The following is a 22,239-nucleotide window of genomic DNA, read 5'->3' as shown; positions in this document are numbered from 1 at the left end:
CAGCATATGGAAATTCCCTGGCTAGGGGTTGAATTGAAGCTACAGCTGCTGGCCTACACCACAGCTACAGATCCAAGCTGCATCTGTGACCTACACTACAGCTCATGGCAACACCAGATCCTTAACCCATTTAGCAAGGCCAGGGATCAAACCCTTATCTTCATGGATACTAGTTGGGTTTGTCACTGCTGAGCCACAATGGGAACTCCCGGCAAAACTTTTTGAAATGAAAGGCCAGGCAGTAAATGCTTCAGGCCGTACAGTCTGTTACAATCCTCAACGCTGCCACTGTAACACAAAAGCAAGTGCAGATAACACAGAAACAAGTGAGCCCAGTCATGTTTCAATAAAACTTTATTTATAAAGACAGCAGGCCAGATTTGGCCCTTATGCCACATACCTAACTCCAGGTCCCACTGAAACAAACAGATTCTGTTCAACCATTAACAATGAAGATAAGTATGCAGAAGAATTAGATGTTTTGATGAAAGAAAATGAAAAGCTAGCCAAAGTGGAACTGGTTGACAAATTAATAAATGCATCTGCCTGGCAGGTATGTATGGAACTAGGAGGGATCTTGGTGATGCCAGAATGTGAACCCTGACAAACCACCATTTACCAGGAGAGACATCTGTGCTCAGAGGTACAACCCGAGGACAACTCGACTGTCTTCACAGTTGGATGCCAACAAAGCAGTTTCCCCATGAGGAACAAGTGGCTGTGGGTTTGAGCAGCAAGTAAATGTTCCAAAGTCTGCTGCTCCAAGAGAGCCCGTCATCCGTAGGACAAGTGGATCTGACATGAGTGACAGGGTCATCAGAGTAGCCAGATGGCTATCATGGCCAGGACCAAGGTGACTGTCCATTCACGAGATTACCGTGTGTAGACCAAGGCCTTGACTGTTCGAGTTGAAGAAAGGAGCGCTACATTTTTTTTTTTAATTCAGTGGGGACCAAAGTTAATCCTCCCCCCAGCCATGCCCACAGCTTGCAGGAGTTCCCAACCAGGAATCAGACATGCGCACCAACAGAGCCCATACAAGATCCTTAACCTGCCATGACACCAGGAAACCCCCAAAGTAGTCTTAAAAGAGGTACTATATACTTTTCTTGTTTCTATTCATTTCCTAAGTAGTTGCTTTTCACAACTTGTAACAGTTAAATTCTGCAGCAGAGCCAATTACTTGCATACAAAGTAAAAAGGAATACTATGAAGATGCAGTGCTTCTTAGTAGCCGTTTCTTTAGTGCATTTTTACAACTTTCGTGTTTAGTCTTCTGACAATATGAAGTTTTTCCAAAACCATCTATGTTATCAGATTAGCATCTGATCTGTGTGGAAGACTAATCCACATTGATAGTTGAACGTGGCTTTTGCTGAGTTCCAGCATTTTAGAGATTTAAATGTCAGTGTCTGTACAATGTTGTTTGCTAACTTTTAGATAAAGTCATGATCCCTGTGCATTTGTGGTTAAATGTATTCTCATTTTTATTACCTAAATGGAACAAATTTCTTCAGAGGGTGTTTCAAAAGGCACTTTTACAAAATTAGCCAGCAAAAAAATTTAGGTCTGATTGGTACATTTATTCTTCCTGTTGGCATTACTTTTTCTTCTTCAATCCTATTGCTATACTAGGGCATACATTCTTCATTCTTTTTTTTTTTTTTTTTTTTTTTTTTTTTTGCTTTTTAGGGCCACACCCGCGGCATATGGAGGTTCCCAGGCTAGGGGTCCATTCAGAGCTGTAGCTGCCGGCCTACACCACAGCCACAGCAATGCGGGATCTGAGCCGCGTCTGTGACCACAGCTCACAGCAATGTGGGATCCTTAACCCACTGAGCTAGGCCAGGGATCAAACCCGTAACCTCATAGTTCCTCGTTGGATTCGTTTCTGTTGTACCACGATGGGAACTCCCCCTATAGTTTTTTTTTTTTTGTTTTTTTTTTTAATCCCTATAGTATTTCTTATAAAGATTTTTTGGACATTTGAAAAAAGTTGAGCACCTGCTATATTCTAGCCATTGGAGATAAAAAATGGGGTAAGAAACTGTTTGTTTTCATGAGTCTCAGAGCTTAGAGGGGATGCAAACAGAAAATCATCTAACATACAGTAAAAGCAAATTAAGTGAGCTGGGGAGCATTTTTAGTCATAAACAACACTCCCCAACTTGTAAAACTTAAGCAGAAGTTCGCAAATAGTAGGTTTGACCTCCCTCACTGACTCTGCAGAAGGGAGTAAGAAAGCCAGAGTGACTCTTTGAAGCCCAGAATGATGCTCAGTATCACACCGTGTCACTGGACTTGTTGCTCCCTCTGGACAATGACAGTGACTATCACCTTTGCCAGCACAGATTTCTCTGCCTCTGTGTGTCTCCAGCATCCGAATCAAAATCTGGTGCTGGTGTATCCGAGTAATGGGACCTCATCACAGGGCTGCACCCCGGTCTCCCACCAAGAATCTTACGGTGGAGGAGTCCTTGTAGAACTGCGTTTCAGATGCAGAGGTGCCTAAAAGATTGAACATGCACTAAAGCGAGCCTGGGAGCCGAGGGAGGCTCTTGGGAGAAGGCGACTTCTTTTTGAGTCTTAATGAGTTCAAGGTAGACATGGGATTCCAAGCAGAGGGGATAGAGAAGCAAAAAGCTCGAGTCGAATGGTAATTGTGTGTGTGAAATCTTAAAGCATGTTGATGTTGCCAGAGCTTAACATGAGGTGTGGGAGCTGGAAGAAATGAGATTGGATCGGATGTTAGGGAGCTTCATTGTACTATACTCAGAGACTGACTTTATTCTAGGTTGCTGTTGTTTTTGTTGTTGTTGTATTTGTCTTTCTGCCATTTCTAGGGCTGCTCCCGAGGCATATGGAGGTTCCCAGGCTAGGGGTCTAATCGGAGCTGTAGCCACCAGCCTATGCCAGAGCCACAGCATTGTGGGATCCGAGCCGAATCTGCGACCTACACCACAGCTCACGGCAACGCCAGATCCTCAACCCACTGAGCAAGGGAGGGATCGAACCCACAACCTCACGGTTCCTAGTCGGATTTGTTAACCACTGTGCCACAATGGGAACTCCTATGTTGCTGTTGAATGATGGGCTTAAGCAGAAGAGTAACCTGGTAGCCAGCAGTGAGTATATTTGAGGAAAACAACACTGAAAGCAAGGATAGCTGTTCCTTCCGTCCAGGAGGGAAGTGAGGAGAACCTGAACTTGGCAAAAGCAGCAGGGGGGGCAGAAGTAAAACAGGAAGGGCTTGATGGCTGGTTTGATCTGGAAAGAAAAAGAGACGTTGAGAGTGATGCCCAGGTTTTCATTTTGTAGGACTGAGTGGATGATGTCACCACTTGAGTTAGAAAGACAGGCAAAAAAATCTTTTTAGAGTGGAAGAGGTAGAAGGGTTTTTCCAAGTAGGGTGATTTGCATGTCAGATGCCAGAAGGCTATCCAGGGGATAACAGCAGAGACAACTGAACGTATGAGTCTCAAAATTGGAGGGGAGGAAGGGGCTAGAAATGAGATCATGTGTAGAAGCTGCAACCCCAGGAGTGTATGAAATCAATTACAGAGGAAATACAGAGGAACAGGGGAAGGTCAAGGATGAAGACCTCAGAAGGAAAGGAGGAAACATCAACATTGCATTGGGTTACCCAGGTCCTGGGCCAAGATGAGATCTGGAGGGGGACGCGTCATCACCAAAGTTTTGGATCCAGGCTGCTTCCAGTTTCTGCCACCTTCACTGGATGTCTCAGTCATCACTACTAAGAAAAAAAGACCCTTCCCCTCACTGCATCAGCACCCACGGGAGTAGGTAGATCAAAAACCCTCTCCCATTATAGGAAAAAGAAGAAATCATGGGACCAAATCTGGAAATGGGTTTCTGGTCCTGGCTCTTCTGGAAACACGCATGTTTTGACTGCTTGTCATGACTGTGCTCAGTCTGGTGCTTATCTGAAAAATAAGGGACTTCAACTGGATTATCTTCAAGGCTCTATCCATTTGGTTAGTCAGGAGACAGAAAGCATAGGTTATCTTCGCAGAATAATATAAAGAATTGCTAAATAGGTATTGGAGAAGGGGCTAAAGGAGAAGAAGTATCAGAGGGTTGGTGAGTGCAAAAGTAACGATCATCATTAGGTCTGTGGAACAAAAGGCAAGAGAGGCCATCGCTAAAACTGAAACCCAGACTGCCCAGAAGGGGGTGCTGCTTAGCTGGTGATAGCAGGACTACACTGAATTTGCCAACTGAAAGCAGGGCTGCTACTTGTATGAACTGCCTCTGCAGGGAAACAAACATTGATAGAGTGATGCTGATGGAACAGAGCAAGTAGGAGGAAACAAGCCCCCTCCTCATCCAGCCTTGTAGGGGTGTGATCCCCTCCTTTAGGAAGTGTTAAGTCTCTGAGCATCTCATTCAACAAACAGCTACAATGATGAATAAATTAAAATCTTTCGTAATTGCAGCACTGAAATGGAGGTAAGAAATATGCTAAACCCAAAATAACGTGGCACAAGAAACCCTGGAAGGTGAGGAAGCGTCAAAGCTACCTGGACATCTTGACCTGTGAGGACAATTGGCACAAGAAACCCTGGAAGGTGAGGAAGCGTCAAAGCTACCTGGACATCTTGACCTGTGAGGACAATTGGAGGATGCTGAGGCAAGACAGAAAGCCCGAGACTTGTCAATATGGAGAACCTACAGGAGACCCTCTGATGAGCCAGAGCCCAAAAGGGCTATACTTGCAGTGAACAGGTAAGGAATAAACCCCACCACGTGGAAGGAGTCAGCAATGCCACACGCCCATCTCCAACCTGCCACTAGATCAAGGGGGAGGAATCTTTTGAGATTCTAGAAACCACAAACTGGCTCTCACACAGGATTGTGGTCTGAAATCCCACTCACTAACTGTATGCTTTGAAAGCTCGTAGTGGAGAATTTAATTCAAAATGTCCCCAAGGTGGCAGGCAGAAGCTTGCACCAATCCTTTTAAGAGAGGTCAGCTTCAACTCTAGCCACAGGAAACCTGCTAACACAAATTGTAATTCAGCTATGCTTCAATTTTTAAAAATGCTAAGGAGGTTGAGCGGCTTACAGTAAACATTTCCCGAGACATTCAAGGAAATAAAGCACCATGAGCAAGCACCAGTAGACACCGCATACAGAAACCTGAATCATAACCAGGGAAATAGACATTTAAAAACCTCCATGAGGTACCAGTTCATTCTCATCAGATTTGACAAAAATGTTTTAAATTGGCATCACTAGTTTGGCTTTATCTATTATATGTATTTAAACATGTGCTACCTCCCATCCCTATACGTCATACCTAAAGAAACTCTTACACATGTTATCTTAGCAGTTATGTACCGGAATGTTCATAGCAATATTGCTCAAAACAGAGAAAATAAAACAGAACGAACCTGGAAAATACCCTACTGCTGACCACCCTAAAATGGATCAACTGTGGCGTATTCACACATTGACGAGCTACATAGCACAGGGAGCATGAACCAGCCTCACCATGTGCATCAACAGCGATGAATCTCAAATGCAATACAGAAAAGAGGCAAGTCATTGAAGAATACAAGCAGTATGAGGCCATACGTTTTTAAAAAGGTCCATTTTTAAGGGAAGTTGTAAAACGAAAACAGAAAGCAAAGGAATAATAATCACAAAATCCAGGATAGCAGTTCTCTCTTGAGGGAGAGAAGCCGGGAGGTATAGGATCACAGTGGAATCATGATGCAGCTGATAATACTCATTTCGGAAAAATCTTGGATAATGGGGACATGGGTGTTCACTTATGATCCTTTAAAACATATTTTACGCACGCTTTTTGTATGTATACTTGTTCGTATACGTCACAAAAAGAATACGGAATGGTCCTCACAGCCCTTCTCTAACCTGTCAGACTTGCTCTCAGAAGGCTGTGCTGTGTGTATTTTCAATGCCAGCTTCTTGGGCCATATAATAAAAGGGGCCAGGGGTTTTCAACAGTTCTTCGGGGCTGTCATACTGTACAATATTCCCATTGTCTAGGACCATTACCCTGAAAGGAGAAAGAAAGAGAAGTCTTAGGAAGCAGCATCTCAAATCTTGGCATTTATAGGAATAACCAGGCCTAGGTCATGGCACTGTTACCAAGGTTGTTGCCCCAGAATCAAACCCCTCCCCCTTCCTCCAATAGAAACCACCTGCTCTTATCGAAGTTTCAGGAGGAAACTGCAAAGAGTAAAACAAGAACTGGCTAGAACCAGTGAGGCCCAAGATGGCAGAAGATTCGACTTCCAGGAGACCTTGAGCCTCATTTTATACTCACTGTGATACATTAGCTAAATGACACACTCACCGGTGCCATGACAGTTGACAGTTGCCATGACAACAACCAGAAAAGCCCATACACGGACTGAAAAAGAGTATTGCCTCGGTTCTGGGCCCAAACCACAGACAAACCTGTTCTTGGATAAATTATGAATATTCCTCCCACTCTTTCCAATTCCCTCCCTTTCATATGAGCTCCTATATAAGTGGGGTATTTGCCCGAATTGGGTTGAGAAATTGATTTGTGAACTACTCCCTCTTCTCCCTTCTTTGGCCTGAATAAAGCTTGTGCTATTCCAATCTCAGCATTGGTTTCATATTGACTGTGCAAATCCATTCGGAAAAAGAACCTCCCTGGCTGAGACAAGGGGTCTCTGTCTGGGCAAGGTCCCCTGCGCCGGTCCAACCGACTGCTTCAGGGACAGACTGTTCATTCATACTGCAAAGCAGTGAGGATGAATGAACCAAGCGTGGCTCTCTATCAACACAGATGGATTGCATGTGGAATATCAAACAGAACAGTATAAGAATATCTCCATTTACATGAGCTTTTTTTTTTTTTAAGAATATACGTTAAGGACACACTTATTTTTTGAAAAATTTTTGTTTTTCTTTTTAGGGCCACACCTGCAGCACATGGAAGTTCCTGGGCTAGGGGTCGAATAAGAGCTACAGCTGCCAGCCTGTGCCATAGCCACAGTAACACTAGATCCTTAACCCACTGAGTGAAGCCAGGGATCGAACTTACATATGCCCATGGACACTAGTCAGGTTTGTTACTGCTGAGCCACAACGTGAACTCTAAGGATACGCTGATTTTAAAAGGGAGACTTGGAGTTCTTGTTGTGGCGCAGTGGAAACAAATCCAATGAGGAAGCATGAGGTTGTGGGTTCGATCTCTGACCTCGATCAGTGGGTTAAGGATCTGGCGTTGCCATGAGCTGTGGTGTAGGTCGCACATGCAGCTCAGATCTTGCATGCTGTGGCTGTGGCGTAGGCCAGCACCTGCAGCTCTGATTTGACCCCTATCATGGGAACCTCCGTATGTCACGAGTGTGGCCCTAAAAACCAAAAAATAAATAAATAAATAAATAAAAAGGACCCATCCCCTTGGTCAAAAAAGGGAGCCTATTCTCTCCAATTTCAAGATTATGGACGTTAGCCACATTTTGATTGTAATCTGTGAGAACTGGAACTAATAGAAAGCTCCTGTTTGCAGGGGGAGCCCCTGAGACCCAGTTGAGTTGACAGATACACGCATTTCCCATTTTGCCCTCGAGACAGTTCCCTTAACCCGGCTGGCTTCCATCAGCACAATGCGTAATGGGAGGCAGATCTGCGAAATCTCTCAGCCTCCGCTTCTTCATCAGTAGAACGAAGATGGTTTAACCTTCTGTAAGGTATCTCGCTGCCGGAGTTCTCGTTGTAGCACAGTGGAAATGAATCTGACTAGTATCCATGAGGGTTTGATCCCTGGCTTTGCTCAGTGGGTCAGGGATTCAGCGTGGCTGTGGCTGTGGCGTAGGTTGGCAGCTGCAGCCCCGTTTCAGTCCCTAGCCCGGGAACCTCCATATGCTGTGGGTGTGGCCTTAACAGCCAAAAAAAAAAAAAAAAAAAAAAGATATCTTATGGCTGATGCTCACAACACCACAACTCAAGGCAACACGAGATCTGTAACCCACTGAGGTGGCCAGGGATGGAACCCGAATCCTCATGGATACTAGTTGGGTTGTAATGGCTGAGCCACAATGGGAACTCTCTGATGCCATTACTATTGACAAAGGGTTAAGCTGTGGCCATCAAGCTCTGTCCCCCGCTCACTCACTTGTCACTGTCCATGATGGTGTGCAGTCGGTGGGCAATGGTGATGGTGGTGCAGTGGGAGAACTCAGTTTGGATGGTCATCTGGATGAGGTGATCTGTCTCTAGATCCACCGCAGCAGTGGCTTCATCCATGATCAGGATCTTGGATTTCCGAAGCAGAGCCCTGGCCAGGCAGAGTAGCTGTCTCTGTCCTATGCTGTAGCCCATGGAAGAAACCAAGCATTAGCCTCAAAGGGCCAAGGAATAACCTGGGGTTGGGGGAGGGGGAGGGAAATGTCATATTCCAGATCAGATTTAAACACTCCTAAATTCCTCCAAGATGCCTTAGCCTCTTCCACTAGCTGTTCATTATTGCCAAGAACATTGTTTTCCAAACTTTTTCAATTAATTGCAAGACCCACCACAGATATTTAATTCAAAAATTCATATTTCTGAGCCCCACTCAATCAGAATGAGGAGGAGCCTTGCAACATATAAGGTTTTGTTGTCGTTGTTTTTGGCCATGCCACCACCAGAGCCTTAAACCTGAGCCACCAGGCAACTCGCAGGAACATGTATTTTGTTTATTTTTGTATCTTTTTTAGGGCCACACCCACATATGAATTCCCAGGCTAGGGGTCGAATCTGAGCCGTAGCTGCCGGCCTACCCACAGCCACAGCAACTCAGAATCCAAGCTGAGTCTGCAAACTACACCACAGCTTGTGGCAATGCCAGCTCCTTAACCCACTGGGCAAGGCCGGGAATCGAACCTGCATCCTCATGGATACTAGTTGGGTTCATTACCACTGAGCCATGACAGAAACTCCTGGAATGTGTATTTTGAATACACTCCAGGAGATTTTCGTGTTTAACAAGTTGGAAAACACTAGCCCAGGAACAGTGCTTTGCATTTAGCTGCAGATATCTCAGTACCTGAGCAATAATTTCAAAATAAGATGGATGTCCCCAAGTTCGCTTCAGCAGGATTTGACCTGATGCCATTAATATAGGGTGACGCTGCACGAGAATGCCCCGGTGGCATTTCTTAGCAGCCTTAGAAAATCCATTCCTTATTTTAATGTGTAATTCTAGTCCCAAGGCTAATTATTTGATCAAGGCCTTCTGCCTTGACGAGGGACGGTAGCTAGCTAATGAACGTGATGTCTTGGTGTGAGATGCAATGTATGTGGAATTCGAATATGCCTATAAAATGCAAATGGCTTTAATTTGCTAAAAGCCAGTAATGAAGGCTGGACCTCTTACTTACATAAAGAAGCTTTGGGAAATGATGTGGAGGAAATATTCGGGAATTTGCTAATTGCTCTCTCCTGCTGTGGCCATTAGGGAACATATTAAACAGGGGGTGGCTAAAGTTCTGTAATTCTGTGTAAGAAAATTTCTGCAGGAGATGAGAAGTCACCCAAGATGAACTTCCAGTAATGTGAAAAGGGAGACTCTGCAAAACTATTTACTTAACTCTCCCAACTCTTGCCTGCTTGTTACCTTGATGTTGGACTTCAAGGTAACAGGCTGTTGCTAAGGCATCAGTTTGGCTTTCAACTGCTGACCCTCTCCCCTGGCTGATCTCCAATCTCTGACCAGAGAATTTTATTTTTTTGCTTTCTAGGGCCACACCCACAGCATATGGAAGTTCCCAGGCTAGGGGTCGAATCGGAGCTACAGCTGCCAGCCTCTGCCACAGCCACAGCCACGCCAGATCTGAGCCACATCTTGGATCCACACCACAGCTCACGGCAATACAGGATCCCCAACCCACTGAGCAAGGCCAGGGATCGAACCCACATCCTCATGGATACTTGTCAGATTCGTTTCCGCTGCGCCACTACGGGAACTCCCTGACCAGAGAATTTTAAGTTTTGACACCTCCAAACCAGGTCTGAAGTCAAGGCACTGGTGATGCCATGTCAAGTGTAGTCTCTGAGCTCCAGCTGCCACTGGTCCATGCCCCACCCACCATTCTGAATGCACCCAGGGCTGCAGCAAGACCTGCCGCTCAGCCACTGGCTTTGGCTGAAAGCTGACAGCGTGTGGATGGAAAAAACAGGTTGTGGCAGGAAAAATGCCAGGCCCACTTGTGCTAGATCAATTGACAGTACATGGATGTACATGGATATGTAGAAATATGTAGAAATCCATGTACATGGATATGTAGAAATGCTTTGAAAAGGAATCGTGACGCCATAAGAGTGTCTGTGCTGGTTTCCAGTAGGTCAGCGCTGCCCCAGCACCCCGAGGCCACCACCCCTCCATCACCCATGGGCCTCTTAGATCAAGGCTTCTCAAACAGCTGCCTGTAACAACCCCCCGGGATCCGTTAGAAGTCCCATGCCCAGTCAATGCCTCATACCAATCAAATCAAGCTCTGGCGCTGGACCAGGGCTGGGGATTGTTTTCAGCTTGACAGTAGAGGCCGCTATGGCAAGATCTGTAAGTTCACATTTGAAATATCTTGGGAGGGTATGTTTGCTAACAAAGGTTTTCAAGAGTTTCCAAGGACATTCAGGTCTATTTTAATCGTCACAACGGGTTGGTTTTACACATTAGGAATTAGACCCAGAGAAAAAGTTCTTTGATGCCAGCTGCTACCCACCATGAGTGACAAGAGGAGTGGTCCTCTTGCCTCCTCCAGTGCCTGTGGACGAAGTAACTTATGAAACATACCTCAGGTTGTCACCGCCCTCTGTCACCTCGTAGGACAACCCAAGTTGCAGGTGAGACACAAAGGACTTGAGGTGAGCCAGCTCCAAGGCCTTCCAAAGCTCCTCATCTGAGTAGCTGTTGAAAGGGTCGAGATTCATTCTCAGGGTCCCAGAGAACAGGATGGGATCCTGCAGGACAAGGGAGAAGTGGGCTTGAGGTCAGCAAAAGAACTCATGGTTCTTGGTGGCCAAGAAAGCGGGCAGGACCTGTCTGAGCTGGGAAGCTGGTTAGTTTGCGGTCAAGCTTCTGCAACGTTTCCCTGCTGAAGGCTTCGAGCTGAACACTGGGAGCTAACATGGCATGAAGAGGAGGTCTGCTTCTGTTGTTGTTTTTCATTCTGAGATTCATTTACGGATTTCTAAATTTGCCTTAACATCTCTCCAGAGGGTGAGAGGAATGTCCCACACCTTCAAATGAAGACCCCTGGGGTGGGGGTGGAAGGGGCCGGAGGCAGGTGGGGGAAGAGCTAGTGACAGCTGTACTGATTTATTTAATTTTTTTTTAGGGCCACACCCATGACATATGGAGGTTCCCAGGCTAGGGGTCAAATTGGAGCTGAAGCTGCTGGCCTACGCCAGAGCCACAGCAATGTGGGATCCGAGCCGAATCTGTGACCTGCACCACAGCTCACGGCAATGCCAGATCCTTAACCCACTGAGCAAAGCCAGAGACTGAACCCGCATTCTCACAGGTACTAGTTGGGTTCGTTAACTGCTAAGCCATGACAGGAACTCCAGGGGAAGAATTTATCATGCTTTTAAAAAGGTTAGAGAAAAGAGTCTATCAAAGCCATCCAGGAACTTGGCTGCAGCGAGCAGAGCAGCCCAGGTTCTGAGAAGGGCCCAGACCCTCCAGGGCCATCCATGTTTGGGAAGGTCCGGAGAAGAAGCTGCGGTTGAAGCCTTTCTTGCTGATGCACCAACTGTTCCGCTTGCTGGCAAAAACCTCCCACAAGTTCGCTCCTCTCTCTTTTAACCGTATCAAGTGGGGAGTATAAAGCTTAATGGTTTCAGGCTTCAGTGGCAAAACTGCTAACGCTGATTGCAAAGGTTCCCTGAACCAAGACCGGCTCTAGAAATGCTAAAGAATCATCTGCTCTGTTTGACTGCTGTTGTGTTGCTGCCACCTGCTGGTTAGATCCTGGCAGTCGCACAAGCACAACATCCCAAGATACAAAATTCATTTTTGTAAGTTCTGGAAGCAGTACGTCTTAGGGAGCTAGCTTAGATGTACTGGGTAGACAGCAGAAATGACATTGCTAAATGAACATCCATCAAGAAAGGTTTCTTGTGGCGTTCCCATTGTGGTACAGCGGAAATGAATCCGACTAGGAACCACGAGGTTGCGGGTTCGATCCCTGGCCTCACTCAGTGGGTTAAGGATCTGGCATTGCCATGACCTGCGGTATAGGTTGCAAATGTGGCTCAGATCTGGCGTTGCTGTGGCTCTGGCGCAGGCCAGCAGCTGTAGCTCTGATTCGACTCCTAGCCTGGGAACCTCCAATGTGCCATCAGTGCGGCCCTAAAAAGACAAAAAGACAAAGAAATGTTTCTTGCACAACAAGCTGGGAGTGACAGTGTAAGTTGCAGAGCTCACCTGGGGGATGATGGTCAGCTTCTCTCGGAGGTCGTGGAGCCCAATGGAAGCAATATCCACCCCATCGATGGTGATCTGGCCTCCTGCAGCCTCTAGGATTCTGAAGAGGCTGTTGGTCAGGGATGACTTCCCAGCTCCTGTCCTGCCCACTACACCGATCTGTAAATATGAGTCCTTTGCAGGTTAGTTCACCTTTCATAATCGCAGGTAGAAAAAGACAGTGATTTATCTAAGATGTTAAACTGGTTTCGGTTTGGGTGGGGAAAAGTGCCCGGAAAAGATGGCTTTTCCCATCCCGCTTCCTAATTCACTGCTTGCTGAGAACTCTGGGGACTGCTGGAAACGGACATATCAGCAGCTGTTGTTATATTCATTTGAATTATATATTTTTTATTGTTTGCTGGAATTTATGCAACATAGTTTTTAAAATATTTTCCTGCACATTTTCTTTTTTAAAAATTTTTTATCATAGTCGATGGAAATTATAGATTTTTTTTTTTTTTTTTGGTCTTTTTGCCTTTTCTAGGTGTGGCATATGGAGGTTCCCAGGCTAGGGGTCTAATTGGAGCTGTAGCCGCCGGCCTATGCCACAGCCACAGAAACACCAGATCTGAGCTGCGTCTGTGACCTACACTACACCACAGCTCACGGCAATGCTGGATCCTTAACTCACTGAGCAAGGCCTGGGTTCGAACCCACAACCTTATGGTTCCTAGTCAGATTCGTTAACCACTGAGCCAAGGCAGGAACTCCGGAAATTACAGATTCTTAAAAGTCCTTGTTTAGAAGTGAGGAGAAGGGAAGGATCAGGCCTGCCATCAGTGAGAACCAGACACTTATTCAGCATCCTTACCCTTTGTGGTCCTATATCAGACCCTAATTCCTCAGAAAACAAGAACACATAGGAGGGCGCAGGACTTCGCAGACGAAGGAGAACTAGGCCTTTCTTTCTGCAGGGACAACCTCTTGTCACTGTTCCCACAACTTCCTTCCTTCCTGACTTCCCCTCTATGAGAGGCTCTTACAGGAAACGAACCCTGCCAGCCACAGAAGGATGCCGGCAGGGAGGCAGGGAAGGGGCAAGGGAGAAAGACTTTACAGCCCAGGCAGAGCTTCTGTTTGATCCCATGTCAATATCCTGCCCTCTGGTGGTGGCTCTCTGTCCCTACACCTCCCCAGGGCAGAGGAAATGCCCCGACAGCTCACTTCACCAAATAATGAAAGCCCAGAGTCCACAGTTCTCCACTTCTGTGTCCACAAGGACTCACACCCAGGCCTTTCTTCAGTTCCACCTACCTTCTCTGTGCTCTTAATGTCACAAGTGATCCCTTTCAGCACCAGATCCAGCTCAGGCCTGTACCGCACTTGGTAGTTGCTAAACTGGATCTCCCCTTTGCTGGGCCAACCGTCTGGAGGCCTCTTATCAGTCACCCAAGGTGCCTGGCAAGGAAACAGGAGAAATGCTTTGCATGGTGACAACTCACTCAACTCTCCCGTGGGACTCTGGCTCAGAACAGGGTGGCAGTGTCCCAGCCACCTGTGGGCATCTGCGTTGAATAGACTGAACTAAAATGGTACTTCCAGAAGGTTCTTACCTTACTCAATTAAAGATATCCCTATCCTGGTGTTCTCGCTGTGGTGCAGTGGGTTAAGGATCCGGCGTTGCTCTATGGAGGTCCAGAATGAAGCCACCATTTTCTATTTTTTGGCTATGCTTATGGCATGTAGAAGTTCCTGGGCTAGGGATTGAACCCCCACAGCAGCGACAACACTGGATCCTTAACCCACTGAGCCAGCCACCAGGGAATTCTGAAGCCACCATTTAACGTGCTCCATCCCAAGACCTGAGTGTCCCCTAACCATTTCCTATTTTAGGTTTTAAGAAATTAGGTCGTTTGAGTTACACAAAGGGGAATTTTCAGAGAACTTTTATGACCCCATGTGAAATCTCTAGATTAGGTAAAGACGTCTCTTTTTTTTTTTAGGGCCGCACCCACAGCGTATGGAAGTTCCCAGGCTAGAAGTTTAATTGGAGCTACAGCTGCCAGCCTACACCACAGCCACAGCCACGCAGGATCCGAGCCGCGTCTGCAACATACATCACAGCTCATGGCAACGCCAGAACCTTAACCCACTGATCGAGGCCAGGGATCAAACCCGCATCCTCATGGATACTCGTGGGCTTCATTTCTGCTGAGCCGCAATGGGAACTCCAGGTGAAGATGGATTCTTGACACAGTCACTTTTCTTTTTCCCTTGTCCCTGGGCTCTCCTGACTCCTCCTTACCTCATTTTCCACATGTATGTATTCATTTATTCGCTCAACAGCCACAATGTTGGTCTCGATTTCTGACGTCATCCTCACCAGCCAGTTCAGGGTTTGTGTGATCTACAGAAAAACCAGAAGACTAAAGATCATCTCAGGTTCAGAAACCAATCCAACTAGTTAAACTGCAAGGTCCATCTAGTGCCCACTTGGTAGCCAGCACTGTGCCAGGCTCTACAAGGGAGCAAGGAAATGTGTTAGTGACAATCCACGCCTCCTTGGGGTGGGGGGGAAATGAGGCCAGTGCATCTAGTGGCTGGAGGACGAGGAAGTGCTTGGCTGTGTGGTGCTCACACGAAAAGCAACACAGCTTGGAGTGGCCTGGGGCCAAAGCTGAGGCTGGAGAGGCTGGTGGCTGGTGCAGTGGAACCTGAACTTGGCCCTTAGGAGGTAGAGGTGGCGTTCTCTCAATGTGGCAGGCATAAGGAAAGACACGGGGTAGGAAAAGTCCTTCCAAAAAGCTTCGTCTTCTCTCTGCTCTCAGTTAACAACAGCTTGATTGAGAAACCAACCCTCCCAGCGGGACTTCTACATGGACCCTGGTCCTCTGTTACCTTAAGATACTCCAGGTACCTTCCTGCCATTACAAAGATACATCTAACCCACCAGGAAGATGGCTGTTAAGATCTGGGCCAGGAGTTCCCATCGTAGCTCAGCAGAAACGAATCCAACTAGCATCCGTGAGCTGTGGTGTAGGTCGCAGGCACAGCTCAGATCCCGTGTTGCTGTGGCTGTGGTGTAGACTAGCAGCTCCAGCTCCGATTCGACCCCTAGCCTGGGAACCTCCATATGCCGCAGATGTGACCTAAAAAAAAAAAAAAAAAAAAAAAAAAAAATCTGGGCCAGAGTCCAGGGAATCTAGTTACTCAGATCCAAGCTTCTTTCAGGTAAAAACAAAGTCCTGGCACAAATGCACAGGGCAATTTTTTGAGCACATGGTGCTTAGAGAGAGGAAGAGCATAGGAGAGTGGGGACTAAGAGTAACCCCCTTGATGTAGGTGGAACCATAAGAAGTGTGTGTGTGTGTGTGTGTTTAAAGTCAAGTGAAGCAGTGAGAGTGGAGAAGGAACGAAGAAATCTGTAACTGGCAGTGATCACTTAATGGTAAGCTCCACTGCACTTGGACCAACCTGAATTGTTGATATTTGGATGTTTTTCTTTAGGTTCAATCTAATAGTTCTCTACCTCTTTGCCTATCTGTCCTAGGTCAATAAGCCTAGACGTGGGGGCGTGAAAGGGCAGTGTGGCACAGGCAACCCAGTGATTCTGGTGAATGGCAGAGTCCTTGTGGATGTCCCACCATGGTCGCCTGGGGCCTTATGAACTCCTCCTGAAACGTCACCACATAGACCCTGCTGGTAGTCGACCTCCAATACATCAGTTCAGAAAGACACCACAAAAGATGGCCCAATGACTCCGTAAACAAGTGTCATTTAGCAAACATTAACGGCAGTGCCTGTCACCCTCGTAGGTGAGAAGAAATAGTCTGATATTTATCCCTTACTCAATTGGGAGATACATTATATAGTCTTATCAGACTATATTCTTTATGAAAATTAACTCCAATTATTTTGTGATTTAAGAAAAACAAACATGGGAGGAGTTATTTGTTTAAAAGGTTTTCTGGGTATATGCTCTGTTATATATTTTCAGGGGTTCTCTCTATTGACTATAATTAAGCAGAGACAAAGAGATAGGAAACCATTAGACTGAGTCATATGAAATTGTTTCCTTAACACCCAAGGGCCACGACATTTGTATCAATTTTTCCCGATGACACTGGTACCTGCCTAGAAAGAGGAAGGATTACGTACATGGGTTACACAGTTAGTAAGAGATGGAGCCAGGGTCTGAACCTCAGTCTCCCTGTGGCCCCTCGGGATGTAGAAATGACTCAAGCGCATGGACTCCATGGTATACTCTAGACTATTTAAGAATAAGGCATTAGGAGTTCCTGCTGTGGCTCAGCCGAAAGGAACCTGACCAGTATCCATGAGGATGCCAGTTCGATCCCTGGCCTTACTCATTGGGATGAGGATCCAGTGTTGCTGTGGCTGTGGTGTAGGCCGGGAGCTGCAGCTCCGATTCAACCCCTAGCCTGGGAACTTCCATATGCTGCACCTGCAGCCCTAAACAAAAAAAAAACAAAAAACCAAACCAAAACAAAAAAGAATAATGCCTTGATTCAACCAATACCCACCCCCAACCTTCAGACTCACATTGAGTGCGTTGGACAGAACAAAGCCCACAGTGTCCCCACTCAGGGTATTTCTATAAATAACCATCATCAAGGATGAACAGAAGACAATCATGTTCCCAATAAACTCCAGACGAACTGCAAGCCACCTGTAGGGCAACAGAACCAGAAGAAGAGTCCATGAGAGGTGTCTGCTTCCTTATCCTACCCAGCAACCTAGGTGTTCACAGAGTATTCTCAAGGGGTTGAGTGAGCAGGTTGCATTCTTAAGAACTACCTCAATTTGCTTAAACCATGTGTTCCTAAAGTCTTATAATTGGATTTTAGGAAACAAATTGCATTTTGCGGGAGCCATGCCCATGGCACATGGAAGTTCCCTTGCCAGGGACTGAACCCAGGCCGCAGTAGCAACCTGGGCCACTGCAGTGACAACGCTGGATCCTTAACCCACTACACCAAGAGTGAACTCCAAATTGCATTTTAAAGATACTAGAGAAGTTTTCTAAACTAAGAAAATCCTAAATCCTATAGCTCCCAAAGCTACCAAATCCTAAGAATCATCTGGTGGCAATTGTTAAAAATCATACCAAAAAATTCCTGGACTCTTCCCCAGCAAATTCAAGGAACTGGTTTCAGGAACCTACTTTTTTTTTTTTTTTTTTGGTCTTTTTAGCTATTTCTTGGGCCGCTCCCGCGGCATATGGAGGTTCCCAGGCTAGGGGTTGAATCGGAGCTGTAGCCGCCGGCCTACGCCAGAGGCACAGCAACGCGGGATCCGAGCCGCATCTGCAACCCACACCACAGCTCACGGCAACGCCAGATCGTTAACCCACTAAGCAAGGCCAGAGACCGAACCCGCAACCTCATGGTTCCTAGTCGGATTCGTTAACCACTGCGCCATGACGGGAACTCCAGGAACCTACATTTTTAATAAGTATTCCAAGTGATTTCTTTTGATTAGGCATGGGAAAAAGTGGCATAAAGAATCTGGGAGTTCCCATTGTGGCTCAGTGGAAACAAACCCGACTAGTATCCACGAGGATGTGGTTTTGTTCCTTGTCCTTGCTAAGTGGCTATCTGGTATTGCCATGAGCTGTGGTGTAGGTCACAGACCATGGCTTGGATCCCACATTGCTGTGGCTATGGCATAGGCCAGCAGCTGCAGCTCAGATCCAACCCCTAGCCTGGGAACTTCCATATGCTGCAAGTGTGGCCCTAAAAAGCAAAAAAACAAAAACAAAAACAAACTTTACAATCAAATTCCTGACGTCTTCATGTTCCAAATAATTCTGAGTTCCCTGGTGGCTCACTGGGTTAAGGACCCGGTGTCTTTGCTGTGGCTCAGGTCACTGCTATGGCACAGGTTCTATCCCTGGCCTGGGAACTTCCACTTGCCACAGGCACAGCCAAAAAAGAAAAAAAATTCTAAGTCTCATTAGGTTGACCTTCACACCTCCAGAAGATGTGGAAGCCACTCAAGAGTTTTCACTTCTTGAAAAAGGGCTTCCTCCTCTAGGGACTTCTTGCCAGGGTCTAATGAAGCTGGAGAAATAAAGAATGCGAGCTTTCCATTTCTGCCATCACTGATTTTACCTAAGAATTCCCAGCTCGCCTCCTTGCAACCTCCACTTCTCTCAGCACCTTACAGAGAGTGTTCCATCTATGGAGAATCTCAGGGAAGCCAACAATGGCCAGTGCGCCCAGCACTTGTACAGAACCTGGATTACAAAATGCTCACACATGTCACTGACTTCCTCCGTAAGCCTGTGAGATAGGATGTATTCCAGCTGTCATAAAAATATTCCAGCCATCATAAAGACAAAGAAAATGAGGTTTTCCTGAGAGGAGTCAAGACAATTCACTCTGCTTAGCAAGGGGCAGGGAAAACACAGGGACCCAGGCTGACTCCAAAGCTAATGCTTCCTCTCCGCTATTAACAGGCGTGTTTGGCCAGAATGAATTTCACAGCACTGGCCCCCCGTGTCCTCCCACAGCTAAAGTCAAACGTGCAGAACCCCAGAGCACCTATTTGGGTGCATACTCAGGGGCAGCCTCACCTGTTGGAGATAATCCAGGAAAAGACACATTTCTGGTTGGTGTCAATTGTTATCTCGTTGTGCTTTAGAAACCGTTGCTGGTGCTCAAAGGCACGGATAACAGGCAGGCCTGACACAGTCTCACTGAAGTGAGAGTAGATTGGGGACCTGGTGACAGAGTCTAGTCGTCTGAGCTGGCGGGAAGTGGCCACATAAAATATCTGGACCCAAAAAAGGAAAGAATCAGTCACATAATCACATCCCACATGCTGGTACCTCTTCTTTCATGGCCATGACCCAACATTCTTTTCTTTCTTTGCCACGTCCACAGTGACCAGAGCCTCGGCGGTGACGATGCTGGATCCTTCACCTGCTGAGCCACCAAAGAACCCCTTTGCCCAGCCCCCATCATTCTTTATGTTGAGGACACAGCCCACAACCAGACAGACAAGAGGCCTCTGGTGTCGCCTCTGACAGAGGAGTGATGCGAGCGGCTCAGAGGACGAGGGTGGTGGGAAGAGCTGGGGTTGGTGGGGAACAGGGAGCACGAAAGTGAGGACACCACACCCCAGCCCTAGGGGCTGGCATTTTCAAACCATGTAAGTTGTTTTGTCACCCTTATCTGTATGCTCCCGAGAATCAATCAGCACATTATCATCAAAACAGTAGTTCTGTAGTGGTTAGAAAAACCGTCTCCAAAAGGATTTTATAAATGCAGCTGGGAACCGAGGGGTATAGAGCATGAGCAATAATAAATGGCTGAGGTTTGGATAAAAATAAAATCAGGCAAGGGACCAGAACTGTGCCTTGATTGTATGTGTAGGTAAAGAACGTTCTGGAAGTGTGCAGAATGTTGAGGGTCTAAGAACCAGAAGTGGATATAATAGAGAGTGAAGGCTGGAGTTCCCGTCATGGTGCAGCAGAAACGAATCCGACTGAGAACCATGAGGTTGCGGGTTCGATCCCTGGCCTTGCTCAGTGGGTTTAGGATCCGGTGTTGCCGTGAGCTGTGGTGTAGGTCGCAGACTCGGCTCGGATCCCGCATTGCTGTGGCTGTGGTGTAGGCCAGCAGTTACAGCTCTGAATGGACCCCTAGCCTGGGAACCTCCATATGCCGTGGGTGTGGCCCTAAAAAGACAAAAATATAGAGAGTGAAGGCTGAGGGGGGATGGGGTTGGTGGTGCTACTAGATTATTCCAAGAGGATTTGCTGCAACCAGAGAAGAGCTGTGCATTTGAGAGTCAGAATTCAAAATGTTAATCTTGGAAGTTTCCTCAAATTTCCTGCCTCTTTTTTGCTGGTTTGTTACTAACAGGGATGAAAATGTCCCTGAGAAACCCAAAAGAAACACCAGGCAGGGTCACCTTGCCACAGGCCACGAGGCTTCAGAATTGTTTTCCTGAGGCAAACAGTTCCTCCCAAAGATGATGGTAGGACAGGCATTCTCTCCACAGCTTCCCTCCCCTTGTCAGTTATTATGGGCCTGAAGCCCTTTCCACTTGCTCCAGTTTTTCCATGAGGCATGGCTCTCCAGCTAGCTGTGGCCTCCAAAACACCCTGGAATGGAGCCTAAGCCATCCACAGACACCTCTGTAACAGGAGAGTTGCTCTGAAGTGAAAAGAGATCGGCTCCTGCCAAGAACCATCGCCAAAAGGATGAAGCCCAAAGCAGCCTTAGCACAGCTCTTCTAGAAGCAATCCATGACCTACCCCTTGTGCAGGGTGTTACAGGGCTTCAGGACTTTTTCCAGACCCAACCTCCAAGTAGGCTTGGAACCGAATGTCCATTGGCCCCACTTTAATTTGTGGGGGGCAGCAGCGGAGGTGAGGTTGACTGTGACCCTGTACCTAACAGTACAGACATTTGGGCTTCATTCAGTGGCCCACAGGCTCCTTGGGATGTGAATATATGATTCCACGACAGAGAGGCTGGAGAGGCAGGGAGGGACCAGCAATAAATAAAAGAGTCTCAGGAAGGAGCTTGGGCTTTTATGAGAGGAAAGGAAACCTAGCCATTTCTAAACCTACCTGAACAGCCACATAAATGATGCCAAGAGGAATGATGATGATGACGAAGACGGGGGTGGCCAAGCAGATCATGACAAGGGTGCTGATGATGCCCAGGAAGCACATAAGCCAGGAGCGCAAAGACATGGGGAGGGTGTCATCCAGGGTGGAAATATCCTGGGGACATAAAAAGGAGAGACAAGGTGCTAATGATTTCTGTAACACTGGACTTCCAGGTTATTTTCTCAGGGAAATTTCTCAGGGTTCCCACTGACTCCTTCCTTTAATGGGTTCATGGTTTTCATCTGCAGTACAGTGTTCTGTTCATCCCAACAACCCATCTTCTTTCTGTAACTCTTTCATCTTTCTAAATCCCTCCAAATCGATATGGCAGCCATTATTCATCTTTTTCAATAGAGTCAGCCATAGAATTTCACTCAGTGAAATTCCCATTTTGCAAATGTATTAAACCATTCGTAACCACTCTAAGCTAATAGAGCCTTACATGTCCATTCTCCTATAACCAAGCCAATTTTATCATTCGAACTTTACACAGGTCCTGATTCTGCTGATCACCCAGAACACAGCCTGGTACATAACAAGCATTTAATAAACATTTGTTTGGAGTGTACAGCCAACAAGCCCTGTCACCCACCCTTGCCTGAAGAACCATCCTTTGCCTGGGAAGTTGTTTCCTTTACCAAGCAGAGAGCTTCACAGAGAAAGAGAGGTGTATATTCAATGTGATCCCTGCCTGGCCCCTGTTCTAAGCAAGGAGCCCATAGCTGACGGATGGGTCTTACTGCATAGTGCTTTCATGTCCTTTTGAATAAATGAATAAATAAGCCAATGGATGGTTGGACAGGTGTGTGGATGGATGGATGGTTTGGTACACACAGGAAACCTGGCTTACATTTGGGGTCTCCTTTGTCTATATTTCTTAGATTATATTAATCTAGGATTAGTAATATGTGAGTATCAAAGTGAGTCCAAATGATCTCTGAAGTGTTCCAAACTGGGTAAGAGAGAAGAGTTTCCCAAGAGAGCCCTGAAGAGTGGATGACTCCTGAGTCTAATTTACCTTTCCTCTCAGAATGCAAATAACTACACGTCCAGGGTTAATAGAAAAAAAATTCTCACCAGCGATCAGTTCTATGCAGATTACTTTTGACCTTGACCTGGCACAGATTTTCCATCTTTCCTTCCTCCATCCATTTCCTTTTAAGGGCTCAGTCAT

At 46.6% G+C, this 22,239-nt stretch overlaps 1 protein-coding gene across 1 annotated transcript in view; it reads right to left on the bottom strand.

Moving 5' to 3' along the window:
• Nucleotides 337-22,239, bottom strand: part of ABCC2 (ATP binding cassette subfamily C member 2) — an 83,201-nt gene continuing 61,298 nt past the window's right edge. The window contains 9 exon segments of the mRNA XM_021073710.1: nt 337-6,043; nt 8,141-8,335; nt 10,802-10,968; nt 12,437-12,595; nt 13,733-13,876; nt 14,724-14,825; nt 16,982-17,108; nt 19,017-19,216; nt 21,024-21,179. Coding sequence (XP_020929369.1) covers nt 5,914-6,043; nt 8,141-8,335; nt 10,802-10,968; nt 12,437-12,595; nt 13,733-13,876; nt 14,724-14,825; nt 16,982-17,108; nt 19,017-19,216; nt 21,024-21,179 — 1,380 coding nt within the window. The 3' untranslated portion in view covers nt 337-5,913.

This window comes from Sus scrofa, chromosome 14 (genome assembly GCF_000003025.6).
Source record: "Sus scrofa isolate TJ Tabasco breed Duroc chromosome 14, Sscrofa11.1, whole genome shotgun sequence".
NCBI classification, from domain to species: Eukaryota; Metazoa; Chordata; class Mammalia; order Artiodactyla; family Suidae; genus Sus; species Sus scrofa.
The sequence above is the reverse complement of the archived record's forward strand: the minus strand, read 5'-3'. Positions and strand labels throughout refer to the sequence as shown.